Below are 15,848 nucleotides of genomic sequence, written 5' to 3' on the forward strand. Positions count from 1 at the left end.
GATAGGGTCCCTCGCAGCTGCCGGCTGGGTACTCCCTCCCTTTCCCTGGCCGCCTGCCGCCATGAGGGCCTCTCTTCCTTCTTCCAGCTGGCCCCTGCCTCCTGGTCAAACACCTGGACAAACTCTCGGTCGAAGAGACAATTTGCATACTACACTTTTATTATCTAGGATGTGTATGTAAGAGCAAAGATGCTTTGGAAGAACAAAATTTGTTTTTTCTTTTGATTATGCCCAAACATATATCAAGATTTATTTATAGTATGGTAATAATACAGGGTTGCAGAAAAACACCACAACCAATAAAACAGAGCAGAGAGCCTAGAATTTATGCCTTTATGGAAAACTGATTTATGTCAGAGATGGTACCCTAGATAAACGGGGCAAGGAAAGCTTGATATGCATATGGAAGAATTGAGTCCTTCTTACTTACCTTAGACAAAAATGAATTTCAGGCAGACTAAAGACTTAAAGGTGAATGGCTATACTATAAAACTTTTAGAAAATAATATGGGGATTGTCTTTATGCCCTTTGGGAAAATTATTTCTTGAAGTTGAACAAAAGCAAAAAAAAGAAAGCACAAAATGTGAAGGAAAACTTCATAATTCTGACTACATTAAAGTTAAATATTTTTGTTCAAAAAAGTGAAAAGACAAGTTTAAAACATGGGGGAGAATTATTTGCAGCATGTGTAATAGGTGAAGAGTTAGTATTTCAAAAAGATTTCTTGCAAATACATGGAATAAACAGCCTCATAGAAAAGTGAGTAAAACACTTAAATAGGCATTTCACAGATGTGAAAACACAAATGGCCAAAATATACTCAGTAGATGACCAATGACATTAAAATCAGAAAAATGTAGAATAACCACAATAAAATAGTATTTACACCTAACAGATTGGCAAAAATTAAAGTCTTCCAATATCAAGTGTCCATCGGGATGTGGAGCAAATGGAACTTTTAAACACTATTGATGATAGTATAAAGATTCATTATAATAAAAGATTGAGAAATTAGACTACACCAAAAGTAAAGATCTGCTATGAGGAAAATGCCATAAAACTAAAAGATAAAACTATTGGAACACTTATGACAAATTAAAAACTACTTTCTATATAGAGTCTTTACAAATCATTAACTAAAAGACCATCTTCTAGGCAAAACAAAAAAATGGAGAAAAAGAAACAATTGGTTCACAGAAAAAAAGTAAATGAGATGACTCGGTCTCCACTAATAGTAAAAGAAATGAAAATTAAAACCACTAGGTTCTATTCTTATTGATTGCAAAGACAAAATAATAAATTTTTATTATTTTCTTATATAAGTGAAAAAATAATTATAACAATAATAAAGGCAAATTAAAGATGAGTTACCAAAAGACTTAAGAAAGTACTATTTGAGAAGTGGATGTAAAGTCAGGATTATGAAGTCACAAAACTCAGGAAGAGCTGATTGGTCGAGTATCCAATGTAGAGAGGCCAAGTAAGTTCCGAACCAAAAGTGTTCTAATGTGAGTGAGAGAGAGACTGTTGTGGACATGGATGTCTGAAGCTTGCCGTTTAGGTAGAGTAATGATGGTGGAAATTAAATATGACCCTGGCAGGTTTTGTTTATTTTGTTGTTGTTGTTTTTTTAATGATCAGGTTTGAGCCTATTTAAATGCTGTTGAGCAGGATAGAGAGAAGCAAAGTGGGTAGGGATGAAATTCAGAATATAGTGTAGAGGTCATTGCAACAGTGAGAGTGTAGGAGAAATCCCTGAAATGGATATCATGAGATCTATGTTTATTGATTCTTTGACACTTAGTTGCTTCATCTATAGAAGGAGTTAGCAAACTTTCTGTAAAAGGCTAGATAGAAAATATTTTAGTCTTCGTGGGCCATAGTGTCTGTGTCACATTTATTCAGTTTTACTCTTTATAATAGGAAAGCATTCATAGGTCTGTCTGTGTTCCATTAACTATGGACCCTTAAATATTATATAATTTTAAGTGACATTAAATATTATTACTGATTTTTTTCCAATCACTTAATCTTGTGGGCCCTAAAAAAATAGGTAGTGGGTTGGATTTGGTCCACAAGCTATACTTTGCCAACCCATGATCTGTCCAATAAAAATTTGGACTAAATATATATACATAAAATAAATATACACTTAGTGGGCTTAATGTCACTAAGTGTATATTTAGTTTATTGTACGTATGGTCTGATTTACCCTTTTGCTTATAAGAAGTAATCTTAGTCTCAAGTATTTAGAACTCTCAAGAACTCAGAATTTATGTGTTTGTGACTAAAGTTCCAAGGGCATTATTTATTCATCATTTATTCTTCAGGAACTCTTTCCTGAGATTACTAGAAGAGGAATGATTTTTGTCATATCTGCATACCATAATTACAAAAATATTTTAGTAATTTAACAATAGACTTATTTTTTACGTAAGTATATTTGGGGATGGGAAATAAGTGGAAAGTCAGTATTTTATGGCACAAATAAAAGGCATTAGTAAGTACAAGTTAAAACATAATAGTATTATTTGCCAAAAAATCCTGAAACCGAGGCATTGTTTCTTTTTGTTAAAGAGAGAGCACATTTTTAGAGATGTTAAAGGTAAGTTAAAAAGCTCATTAATGTGAAAGTTTGAAAGAGGGCTGAAAAAAACTTTCTCAATAATGCTTCGTGTATCTAAAGTCATCCTAAATTGCCTTATATTAGAAAACCTTTTCATAACTGATAGTTAAGTCTAATTAATAGGACTCTCTTTAAGTTCAGTTGAAATACCACATACTATTTTGTTTTTATTTCTATTTACAGTGTACTCTTATTAAAGATCCTTATAGTAATGAGGTAAAAGATTTTGCAGATTAATTTAGTAATCTCTAATCTATTACCAAAAGTCTCAAGCATTCAGGTCTTTAACTTTTAATTATAGACTTAGGAATCTCAGTACAAATATTCTTTTAAAATAGACTTTGAGGGTATAAAGTTCTTTGACTTGCCTATTGACATTAAAGGGATTTATTCCTTTGCCACTAATTTGTCTCTGAATGATACACACAGAGAAATGCACTGGACAGGGAGTTAGTGGCTTCTCCAAGTTTAATTTGGTTTACTTGCCTTTCTAAGTAAAATTTATTCTTAATCTGTAGTATTTAGGATTAAACTTTCTTTTACTTTCTTTCTCACTCCTAGAAGTTCCTAAGCCATTTTCCTTTTCCCATTAGCATTTTAGTTCCTGTATACTTTTTATTCTGCCATTGTGAGCACCTCTCACATACTGTTAAAAGGAAGCAATGATAATGTGTGTCCTTATTTTATTCTTAATTTGAGGTAGTGTTTCTGAACAAATTAAGTTAATTCCTTGTCTTTATTACTATTAGAGAAACATTCTAGAAAAAAAGGACATATATCTGGAATATTCACCTTTACTGAAAATTTAATTTAACTGTATTTAAAAGCAATATTAAGGATTGTTACAGCATGTAGCTCTTCAAGTAAAGTATTTTCAACTTATGATCATATACCTTTGTGGGGGGTAGGCATAGATCATGATTAATTGAAGAGTTTGTGTTTTGTTTTGTTTTTTGTCATATAAGTCATTTTAATAAATTATTATCCCTTTTTCCCCCTTGTAAAACTACCAGGTGACTATGTCATTCTTGGTAGCTCTCTCTGGAGTTGGTAGATTTTTCAGTATATTCTTCTTAAAAGTCAACACCACTAGTGTCCATCAATGTGGCTTGATGAAAGACTTGAGTTTCTTCTCTTCCGGGAGATGTCTATTTCTATTCTGATCCATGATTGGGATAGTGCAAGCTCACCTTTCATAAAGGGAGGAGGAGGGTGGATTGGGGGGGAAATCCTTCATGAGCCTTCAGTAGAATCTTATCCTTTGTGATCCTTCTGTGGAATTTTGACAGCTCTTAATTTGGATTATGATGTAATGTTTGAGCTAGTCAGTTGCAATCAGGAGGCCCATGAACTAACTAGATTGTGAAATGGTATGAAAAATACATGTTCACACTTACGTGGTGGGCTCCATAGCTTTCTTTTGATATCCAATATGAATTCTACTTGAAAGGTGTAGAATCAAATTAAGTGAATTCCTTAAGTGAATTATTGTAAGGAAGGGGAGAGAGGGTTTGGGAAAAGAAGCGAGGAGGGAAGCCAAGGAATTTGTTACTGCTAGAATGACAATATATGATGTCTTAAACCATTTGTAGAGTGATTCTTAGGAACAACAGTCAATGAATAACTGTTTTAGGCCATCACTTGTTGGGTTAGCCATACAATAATTGGTTTACAACTTTCATAAGTTCTTCCAGAGATTCTGATTTATAAAGTATTGTCTATTCACAGAGGTAAAAAAAAAAAAAAAAAAAAAAAAAAAAGTAAGAAGTAGAGGATTTGGCAAGAATTTTACAAATGTTAGTTAAAAAAAAAACACACAGGTGTTTTGTAATTATTAAGCTTTTCAGTAACACAGAGGCTTTTTTATTACCCAATTACATGAGTTAAAGTCTATTAGAAACTACAAAATAAATATTTAACCTGGCAAATTGAGATTGAAACCTGTTGTCAATGTGGCCAAGAATATAGCTTTATTTAATTCCATGTAAGAACTTTTAAATGATTTTATTGCCATTGCCTCATATCTTTATTGACTTTTTGCTTAATAATTTTGGGTTGATTTTAGGCCACCAAAAAAATGGAAATAAAAGAGATTGCTAAACACAACCCATTGTGGAAAATGAACTCAGCCAGTGAATCTTTATTGATTTCTGGTGTAGAAGACAATCCTTTGAAGAAATTTACCATTCCCAAGATTAGGACGACAGCTGGGAAAGGTAATAATATTTTTATGAAAGACGAAGTTATTTCATAACTATTACTACATTTCTCTGCTTAGTTTATGTTTATTTTCTATTTTGACTATAAAATTAGCTTAAGTCGGGCCTTTAATGCCTTACACACACATGTGCACAAAATAGAATAGACATGTCTCCTATCCCTCCTCACTACACCTAAAAACACTGGATTTCATAAATATAAGAAGACTTCAAAAGATGGAGAGAAGATGACAGACTGGCTAGGGACCCAGAGACTCAAAGAATGACATAGGAGTAAGTTCTCTGGATTTTCCTTTTATTTCCTTCATGTCTCAGACGGTATGCACACAACTCAGGAATGCCAATTGTCACAGACCCAAAAAGTCCCAAAAAAAGTCTGTTCTCTGTTGCCAAGGACCGGGAAAGGGACATCCTAGGAAGGCAGAAGCCTATTTGATGATAAACCCTACTCCTGCAAAATAATAGGTTGGTGGGGGCAGCTTAGCCCCTATATCTTTGTCAGTAAAGGTAAGTAGAGGCATAAACTTCCACCTATGTCTGTCCCCTTCGTGGCAGCAACAAGTTCTCCTCCCTGCCATCCCCTGCCCTTGCAGTGTCAGTGAACTTTTACGCCTGCCCTGTGGTGATGAATCGCTCCTCATTGGGACTAGAGTCAGTAAAGACCAAGTAGGGAACATAGAAATCTATTACACCCACCAGTAACAAGGCAACTGTCTGCCTCCCACGGTGTCAGTGGAGGCTGAGTAAGAAAGTGGACTTGCACCACCTTGTCATGGTTAACAGGGAATCCCCCCAGGGCATCAGTGGATTGGAAAGCCAGGACTTCAACCCTGCCTGATTGTGAAGATTCAGCACCCCCCATTTCCCTATTGGCACACTCTTCTACCAGTTCAGTTTTAGTAGAGGCTTGTTAAAACAAGATTAAATGTAATCCAGAGTCGCTTGACAACACTAAAATGACCAAAATGTAATTTTTTTTAATCCTCACCCTGGGATATGTTTATTGATTATTTAGAGAGAAGAAGGGAGAGAGAAACATTGATTTGAGAAACATCATTGGTTGCACCTTGTACGTGCCCCAACCAGGAACAAAACCCGCAACCTACGTATGTGTCCTGATCAGGAATCGAACTCGTGACCTTTTGGTGTAATGGATGATGCTCCAACTGAGCCACACTGGCCAGGGCCAAAATATAATATAAAAATTACTTACCTTATCACCACCCAGGAAAACCTCAACTTGAATGAGACAGGATCATCAACAGAAGCCAGCAAAGATAAAACAAATATTTAAATTATCTGACATGACTTTTTTTTTAAATATATTTTATTGATTTTTTACAGAGAGGAAGGGGGAGAGATAGAGAGCTAGAAGCATCAATGAGAAAGAAACATTGACCAGCTGCCTCTTGCACACCCCCTACCGGTGATGTGCCCGCAACCAACGTACATGCCCTTGACCGGAATCGAACCTGGGACCTTTCCGTCAGAAGACCAACGCTCTACCACTGAGCCAAACCGGTTTTAGCTATCTGACAAAACTTTTAAAGCAGCCATAATAATGATGTTTCGACAAGCAAGTATAAACACTCTTGAAACAAATTTTTAAAAATAGAAAATCAGCGGATAAATGGAAAATGTAATAAGGAACCAAGTATAAGTTTTGGAACTGAAAAATACAACAATTTATATAAAAACTTATTTGGATGGGGTCCAGAGAAGAATTGCAAAGATATTGGAAAGAATCAGCAAATTTGAAGATATAGCAATAAGAATCCAGCTTGAACAAAATAGAGAAAACAGAAAAATTTAATGGAGCAATAGGGGGCAGTGGAATAATAATAAAAGACCTAACATCTTTATCCTTGGAGTTCCAGAAATAGAAGAGAAAAAGTGTGGAGTTGAAAAAATATTTGAAGAAATATTGGCTGAAAATATCCCAAATTTGGCAAAAAGCATAAAACTATACATTCAGAAAGATGTATAAACCCTAAACAAGATAAACCCCAAGAAGTCCATGTCATGGTGCATCATAATCAAACTTCTGAAAACTAACTACAGAAAAAATCTTGAAACTTGAATCTACATGTTATCTATAGAAGAAAAATTATTTAACTGACAGTAGATTTTTCAGTAGAAATCATGGAGCCCAGAAGAAATGGTCAACATTTTTTCAAGTGTAGGAATAAAAATGTCAATCCAGCATTTTGTACCCAGCAAAAAAATATCCTTCGAGAAGTGAAATAAACATTCACCAAAAAAGTAAAACTGAGAATTTTTCATCAGCAGATACATCCGAAAAGAATGGCTAAACAAAGTTATCCAAACAGAAAATGACGAAAGAAACTGTGAATATTAAGAAAAAGGGAGAACATTAGAAAGAATAAAAATATAGAGAAATATAGTAGACTGGAGGCCTGATGCATGAAATTTGTGCAACAGGCTCAGCCTTTGCAGCTGCAGCAGCTTCCTTAACCCTCGCAGCTTTGGCTTCATCTAGAAGGACGTCTGAAAGGTCATTCGGCTGTCCTGTCTAATTAGCATATAACCCTTTTATTATTATAGATCATTCTACTCCTGAGGTTTCTTTTCTTTTTATATATTTTTATTGATTTCAGAGATTAAGGGAGAATGAGAGAGAGATAAAAACATTAATGATGAGAAAGAATCATTGATCAGCTGCCTCCTGCACACCCCACAATGGGATTGAGCCCAAAACCCAAGCATATGCCTTGACCAGGAATCGAACCATGACCTCCGGTTCAAAAGTCTATGCTCAACCACTGAGCCATGCCAGCTGAACTCCTCTTGAGGTTTTTTATTATGTTTGACAGTTGGATCAAAAATTATAACATTTTCTGACATTCTCAGTGAATATAGAGGAAATTATTTAAGACAATTATGAAGCAAGATGTTACCATTGAAGGAAACAGGGTAAATGGGCTAATAGAATCTTTCTGCACTGTGTATTACAACTTCATGTGAATCAGAATTAAAACTTTGTAATAAAAGTGGAATTTTAAAAATGTTCAAGTAACCCACAGGAATGCAGGGAAATGAAACAGAATTAAGTAGCTGAGAGAAAAATAAACAGTTAAATGGCAGGTTTAAGCTTTAACATTAATTATATTAAGTGTAAATTATCTAAATACACTGAAGACGGAGGTTGAAACAGTGGATTTAAAAAAAAATGTGAACCAACTATATACTATCAAATCTATTTCACATACAGTGCAACAGTTTGGTTGGAAATAAATACATGGAGAAATACAGGCTATGCAACCAATCAAAATAAAGCAGGAATGACTGTTGAGTATCAGATAAAATAAACTTCAGAGGGACAAAAATAACCAGGGAAAGAAGGGGATATTGCATAATAATGAAAGGTTCACAGCACTAATAATAACAATCCTAAATGTGTATTCACCAAACTACAGAGCTTCAAAATACATGAAGCAAAATTGATAGAACTGAAAGTAGAAAGGGACAAACCCAGAATTATAAAGACTTTAGCTTTCCTCTCCCAACCATTGATAGAACTACTGGCACAGAAAATCGGCAAAGACATAGAAGAACTAAATAGTGTCAGACAACAGGATCTAATTGATGTTTTCACATTACCCAACAGCAGAGGAAACATTTTTTTAAGCTGCCATTTGATACTCAAGATAGTACATTGGTGCATGAAACATATTTTAACACATTTAAGGGAATTGAAGTCATACAAATATATTCTCTGACCACATGAAAACTAGAAATTAACATTTCCAAGCACATGGAAAGTAAACAGCATATTTCTAAATATTCATGAGATTCCAAGAGAAAATAAAAATAACATTAAACTGAATGAAATTGCAACATATTAAAATTTGAAGGACAGAGCATTGCTCACAAATTTACAGCACTAAGTACTTACATTAGAGAATGGGAAGGTCATCTAAGCTTCTACTTTAAGAAATTAGAAAAAGAATCTATAATAAAAAAAATGTAATATGCAAATCAACCAAACAGCAGAATGACCACCTGGACGACCATGTTATGGAACGTACTGGCGACAGGCCAGCCAAGGTGGGTGCGATGTGGTTGGTCAGGAGGGCCCGCCATTGCCCCACGATCACCCCACAGAGGGAGGCCCAGGCCACCAATCAATCGAGGGGGAAGGGAGAAGTGGCAACAGATGCGGACAATGCCAGGTCAAGGGACAATGCCAGGCCAAGGCAGGTGCAGGCGGGGGGTGGGACTGGCTGCTGGCAGCTGGCAACCGGGGGAAGCCTGGGTGCTGGCAGCCAGAGGGAAGCCCAGGTCCTAGGTGCTGGCAGCCAGAGGGAAGCCCAGGTCCTAGGTGCTGGCAGCCAGAGGGAAGCCGGTGCTGGCAGTCAGGGGAAGGAAGGCCTACCCTTGTACAAATTTTGTGCATCTGGTCTCTAGTAACGGGATAAACCCAAAACAAGCAGAAGAAAGGAAAAATCTTAAGTATTTGATTTATTTTGTGTCGTATATCAGAAATGCAGTTGTCATTGTACAAGGATGTAATTTTAAACACAAACCACTTGCCCTTTTCTTTATCTTTAGTTTACTTGTCATCTTGTTTCACCAATACTAGAGAGTATAGTTTCATACACGACACTCTTAATCAGTGCCGGCTTGATGTAAGGTGTGATCTACAGTCGTCATGGCAATTTGGGGATACAAAACTAGTTCACAATAAGGATCTGGAAAGAAGTTTTACTTCTAAGAGGTAAGTTACTATGACCTAAAGAAGTTTGAGGTTTCGTTTTGTTTTTACTATAAAGTCTTCTATGAATTTGTTATTTCTACCATTTGAGGTTTTATAAATATTACTAAGAAAATAAGTACAGATTTTGTTTATTCATTATTTTGTTGCCTTCTTACAGACTTTTGTGATAGTCAAAAGCTAAATGTGAGATTTGGTTAGTGAGTTTTATACATTAACTAGAGGCCTGGTGCACGACATTCTTGCACAGGGGGTGAGGTGGGGTGTCCCTCAGCCTGGCCTGCTTCCTCTCACAATCCAGGACCCCTCAGAGAATGTCTGCCTGTCAGCTTAGCAGGAGTGGGCCTAAGCTGGCAGGCGGACATCCCCTGAGGGGTCTTTAGTGCACTCGCCAGCTATGAGCCCGGCTTCTGGCTGAGAGGCACTCCCCTTGTGGAAGTGCACTGACCACCAGGGAGCAGCTCCTGTGTTGAGCATCTTCCCCCGGGTGGTCAGTGTACATCATAGCGACTGATCTTTCTGCCCTTCAGTCTATTTGCATAATAGCCTTTTATTATATAAGATTAGCTAGATTTCAGACATTCCTAACTTTTTAATCTTGGTAAAATTTTCAGAAGCATACATCAACACATTCATTAAGCATCAGTCTTGTAGATTTTTTTGTGTCTCTTGCTATATAAAACAACGGCTAAAATATTTAAAACATAACTTCTTTCTTGACTTAACCCTTCAAAGACTGAGTTGATATTTTTATGAGGCAAGATAATACCTGGCTGTTTCCAACTATTCCACTAAAATCACTATTGTTGACACTTTAATTTTTTTTTAAATACACCTCTTTTTTGGGAAGGCACATTCCATTCTGTTATTTTGATAAGAACCAGAGCATATGCAACGTTCTCATGGTAAACATTTTATACTTATAGGTATAGATCCTATGTGAACAAAACTTAGTTTAATTTTTTCATTATCTGAACTTGCCTCCTTCACCATTTACCTTAAAAGTGGATAGACCCATTCTTAGAACACATTTTGAAATGTTTGGGGTTTCCTTTTTAGTTTTAGGATCACTTCTTCTTGACTCACACATGTGGTCCCACTCAGTGGTTTTTGGGGAGAACTTATGGAAATGATAGAATTAGTTGATGGTATATTCTTTTTATCTAAAAATTCCAGTTTTGAGAAAAAGTAAAATGGAGTGGATATATCCTACCCCTTGCAAATAGAAGTAACAGTTTCATCAAAAATAAATTTTTGGCATTGTTCCTTGATTTTGGTTCTTTTAAGCATTTCACCACCAACACCACCATGCAACATTTTATTTTCAACCTGTTATTTCTCCTTGTGAATATTTCAGAAAAATTAGAACAACTACCCAACAATGCAAGACATGTTAATCATTTTAAATGACCAACAGGCATAGGATATATTGATTTCTAGCCCAATTAGATAGACTCACTTGTTTCCTATAGAACTTTATATTGGTTTTATAGAACTAACCACAATACATTGGTTTTGTCTCATTTCCCTGCTACATTGTGAGTTTCATTTTATATGTTTTTGTGTTCACAATATGAAACTGAGTCTGGCAAAACAGGGGCACTTAATTATTAAATTAGGTTGAATTTTTATTTAACCTAGCCTAATTTTATACGTTAAAAAAAATGATAGGAAGTTCCCTTAAGTAAGTGGTAAGCCACAGGTAGAAAAGAAAAACAAAAGGGTAAGTAAATAAGAATGGTTAACAGAATAATATAATGAAAAAAGAAAACAATAACATTATTGATTGCTTCTGGCTTTTCTTTTTATCCTTTCCCTTAGAGGAGTTTTTAAATCTATGGTCTCAGCAAAATAAAGTTGCTACAAAAAGATACCAATCTTCTTTTCTTATCTATATGCCATCTACCACTTGTGAAAGCAGCAAGAACACATTAATCTAAATATGTATTCAATCATTCATTAAACAATTGGGTGCCTACCATTTCAGATATCACAGTTTACCTTTGAACAATATTGGGATTGGGACACTGACCACCTCTACAGTTGACCCTCCTCATATACGGATCCCCAACTGCAGGTGGAAAATACTGTCTTTGATATCATTAGAGAAAAATGTTTTCTCCTCAGCCTTAAAGAACTTACATTCTAATGGAGAAGATGTCCAGCTAAATATAATGTTTTAATAAAGATATAGGTGTACAGGTGAGAGATTGATTATTCGTCCAAAAAATCTTGAGAGATGTTGTGAAGAATAAGGAAACTTGAGCCCGTCTTAATGAGTAAAAGAGAAACTGAATTCTTAAGTCCATTACCTTACTTATAACAGTTTGATCCTTTTCTGTTTTACAATAACTTACCTTTAAACATCATCCTATCTAATAAAAGAGTAATATGCAAATTGATCATCACTCCAACACACAGGATGGCTGCCCCCAAGTGGACACAAGATAGCCACCACAAGATGGCAGGCAGGGGATGGCAGTTGGGGGGGACCAGACCTGCAGGGGAGGGCACTTTGGGGGAGGGGGGGGAATCAGGCCTGAAGGGGATAGCAGTTGGGGTGATCAGGCCTGCAGGGAAGGGAAGTTGGGAGGAACCAGGCCAGCAGAGGAGGGCAGTTGGGGGTGACCAAGCCTGTAGGGGAGAACAGTTAGGAATGACCAGGCTGGCAAGGGAGGGCAGTTTGGGGTTACCAGGCCAGCAGGGGAAGGCAATTGGGGTGACCAGGTCTGAAGGGAAGGACAGTAAGGGGTGATTGGGCCAGTAGGGGAGCAATTAGGCATTGATCAGGCTGGCAGACAGAAGTGATTAGGGGCAATCAGGCAGGCAGGCAGATGAGAGGTTGGGAGCCAGCAGTCCTGGATTGTTAGAGGGATCCCAGATTGGAGAGGGTGCAGGCTGGGCTGAGGGACAAACACCCCCATGCATGAATTTAGTGCACCGGGCTTCTAGTAAATATATCAAAGGATATCATTTTAAAGAAGATCAGTACCCAGCTTGATGCTGTGGTTGATCAATGTTTCTCTTTCATTGATGTTTCTAACTATCCCTCTCCGTAAAAAATCAATAAAATATATTTTTTTAAAAAGGAAACCCACTGTTCCCAGATGGGAAGTTCATGATATTCCCTTATACTTTAGGACACAGACATATATGGCTGTGGTTGGGGGGGGGGGGGGGGGGATTGTGGAATGTACAGAAAATTCAGGGTGTTGAAGTGCTTTGTCCATTTTCTAATTGGATCCAAGAAGCCTTAAAAGTTCACATCTGGTCAGAAAGAGCATTTCTGCTTATGGCCTAGTTTTGTTACAGAATTTCCCAGGCAACCGAAAAATAGGCAGGAGTACCCAGAGATACAGGAAAAACTTTATTTTCAGATGTTTCAGTTCTCCAAATCCTGAGCAAAAAACAATATGGAGGAAGCTCTCCCTTTATACCCTTTGATGTCTTTGTCCCGAAAATATGGATGGGACTTCAGGACACTCCCCCCTGCCCCCCTGTGGGTTGGGATGGGGGCTGTGACACATCTAAAGGCTTGGCCTGGTGTCAGCGCTGATAACCCCCTCTGGGGGTTGTATATTGTTCATGGTTTATGGCCTCTGGAAAGTGGGAGTTCTTAGGTAAACAGGTCTTGCAAAACCAAATTGTGGAGAAAGAGGCAGTGATTGTAGGTTAGGTTCCTGGCGCAGATCCAGATGGCTAGCCCCCTTCAAAAATGTTTTATTTTCCCCATCAGTTTCACAGATCAGCTTTGCAAAATGAACTTGAGGAGAGGAATTACTTTTTTTCCAGAGTTAATGTCAACAGGAGTTTAAAGGGAAAGATTTAATGGGAGATACGTGAGCCACAAAGCACAAACATATTGCCTTCTGCCTTTCCCATAAACCTCCTTTTGAGGACTTCCTAGCTGGCAAGTGAAATTATTCAGGTTTTTATAGTAAAAATATTTTCAGTGCAATTTGGGAGAAGAAACTGGTTGTATCAAATTGGAATAGGTAAGGGCCACTCCAAATGCAGGTCATGGGGTATGAAAAGGTTTGAAAGGCTTGTTGCCAGGAGACCAATTGCTAATCACAACCATTGTCTAAACAAGATTTTGCTGTGGTTACTAACCTTTGGAATGTTGAGGGCAAAGAATTCTAGCTACTTCTTTTTAAAAGGATATACGTATGCTTTGTGCTAAGGGCCAGTTAGCACTGCCCATTTTTGTGTCGTTCATCACTTTTCTGAATTTAAATATAGTCGTCCTAATTTTTTCTCCATCAGTGTATTTTGGGTGTAGATAATTTGGTAGCCATTTATTGCCTCGTGTTGACTCTATGGATCTATATACCCACCCCTGTTGGAAATGAAAGCGTATGACTCCCATTGTGGATCTGAAGTTAACTTCCATAACTGAATGAGACTTTGGCTTACTCCCTTTTGCGAAGTGGACAGAAGGTGTTTGGTGTGAGCATGAGCATTGTGAAAGTGTGTGTGTGTTAGAAGCTTGTGTATGAAGGGTAATCAAACGAGTAGACTGTGATCTCCCTGATTTAAGGATTCTAAATCCTCTTACATACTTAGCCTAAAGGATTCTTTGTTCCATTCCCCTTGTCTTTGATGGATTACTGATATCCAAATCTATTTATTATAGGTTTGTTACACAAAAATTTTGACTGTTAAAGTTTTCTTAAAAAGACAGGTTTTATCGAGCCAGTGCTCTCTAGAAAAAGACCAGATCCTGGGCCATAAAGTCTGAACCTCCAAGCAGTAGGACCAGATGGAGAAAGCAGTGGTGTCTGCCCTCCTGGCTTCGATGGGCTTTTACATACCTCGGGTAGGCTGAAGGAAAATGTACCGTATTTTTCGGACCATAAGATGCACTTTTTTCCCCCCAGAAGTGGGGGGGGGAAGTCCCTGCGTCTTATGGTCCAAATATAGCCTACACATATACTTTTAAAAAAAAGTTTTTTTACTTGCCTGGCTCTGTGTGGTCTCTGTGTGCTTGCCCGGCTCTAAAATGGTTCTAAATGCTGCTGTTTACTTTACAGGGTTGATTACATGTGTTTATGACTGTGATGTTGGGTTTTAATGCACATAAAATATTTTAGGATACTATTTGTTTCAGAATCTTTTTTTCTTCATTTCCCTTCTCTAAAAACTGGTGCGTCTTATGGTCCGGAGCGTCTTATGGTCCGAAAAATACGGTAAGTGGTTCTGAAAGTTGTATGAGGGGGACTCGGCCTGCTTTTGCTGGCTTTAACGATGGAGGGAAGGCATTCTGAGCCAAGGAAAGCAGGTAACTTCTGGAATTTGGGAACAGCCTTCAGCCAACAGCAAGGAAACGGATGTCAGTCCTCCAACTCTAAGGAACTGACTTGTGCCAGCATGATCCTCCCTTTGAGCTTGAGAAAGGAACGCAAACCCAGATGATACCTTGATTTTAGCCTAATGAGACCCATATTGGGCTGTGACCTACATAACTGTAAGATAATGAATTTGGTTTGTTTTAAATCTACATTTCTGGTAGGTTTGGGGTTTTTTTGAGGGGTGTGTGTGTGTGTGTGTATGTGTATATTTTACTTCTGGTAGTTTTTTACAGCAACAATGGAAAACGAATACACTATTACCTTTTGTGTGAATTAGAAAATTTCCTTTTTTTTTTTTTTTAACAGATTTATTAAAATACTAGAGGACTGCCCTAACCGGTTTGGCTCAGTGGATAGAGCGTCGGCCTGCGGACTGAAGGGTCCCAGGTTCGATTCCAGTCAAGGGCATGTACCTTGGTTTCGGGCACATCCCCAGTAGGGTGATGTGCAGGAGGCAGCTGGTTGATGTTTCTCTCTCATCAATGTTTCTAACTCTCTATCCCTCTCCCTTCCTCTCTGTTAAAAATCAATAAAATATATTTTTTAAAAATACTGGAGGACCCATGCACAAAATTCGTGCAAGAGTAGGCCTTCCTTCCTCCGGCTGCCAGCACCAGCTTACCTCTGGCACCCAGGACCTGGGCTTCCCTCGCAGTCCCACCTTCGTCCCGAAGGACTTCCAGTCTAATGAGCATATTATACTTTTATTATTATTATTATAGATTATTATAGATAACTGACATAACATTGTCTAAGCTTATGGTGTACAGTGATGATTTGATGCACTTACATATATATATACACATGAGAGGACCAGTGCATGAATTGGGGGCTGGCCAGGGAGAGGGTCCGCAGGTGGTTGGCTGGCTGGCCCCACCCCCTGGTCGAACTCCTGGTCGAGGGGACAATTTGCATA

General features: G+C 37.6%; 1 protein-coding gene across 1 annotated transcript in view; it reads left to right on the forward strand.

Moving 5' to 3' along the window:
* The first annotated feature begins 4,593 nt into the window (after window positions 1-4,593).
* The window catches only part of TEX15 (testis expressed 15, meiosis and synapsis associated), a 44,397-nt gene continuing 33,142 nt past the window's right edge, over window positions 4,594-15,848 (forward strand). Inside the window, exons 1-2 of the mRNA XM_036458310.2 lie at window positions 4,594-4,843; window positions 9,419-9,584. Of these exons, the coding sequence (XP_036314203.2) occupies window positions 4,705-4,843; window positions 9,419-9,584 (305 nt within the window). The 5' untranslated portion in view covers window positions 4,594-4,704. The remainder of the gene's footprint in view (window positions 4,844-9,418; window positions 9,585-15,848) is intronic.

The sequence above is a fragment of the Pipistrellus kuhlii genome, unplaced genomic scaffold, assembly GCF_014108245.1.
Source record: "Pipistrellus kuhlii isolate mPipKuh1 unplaced genomic scaffold, mPipKuh1.p scaffold_m20_p_3, whole genome shotgun sequence".
NCBI lineage: Eukaryota > Metazoa > Chordata > Mammalia > Chiroptera > Vespertilionidae > Pipistrellus > Pipistrellus kuhlii.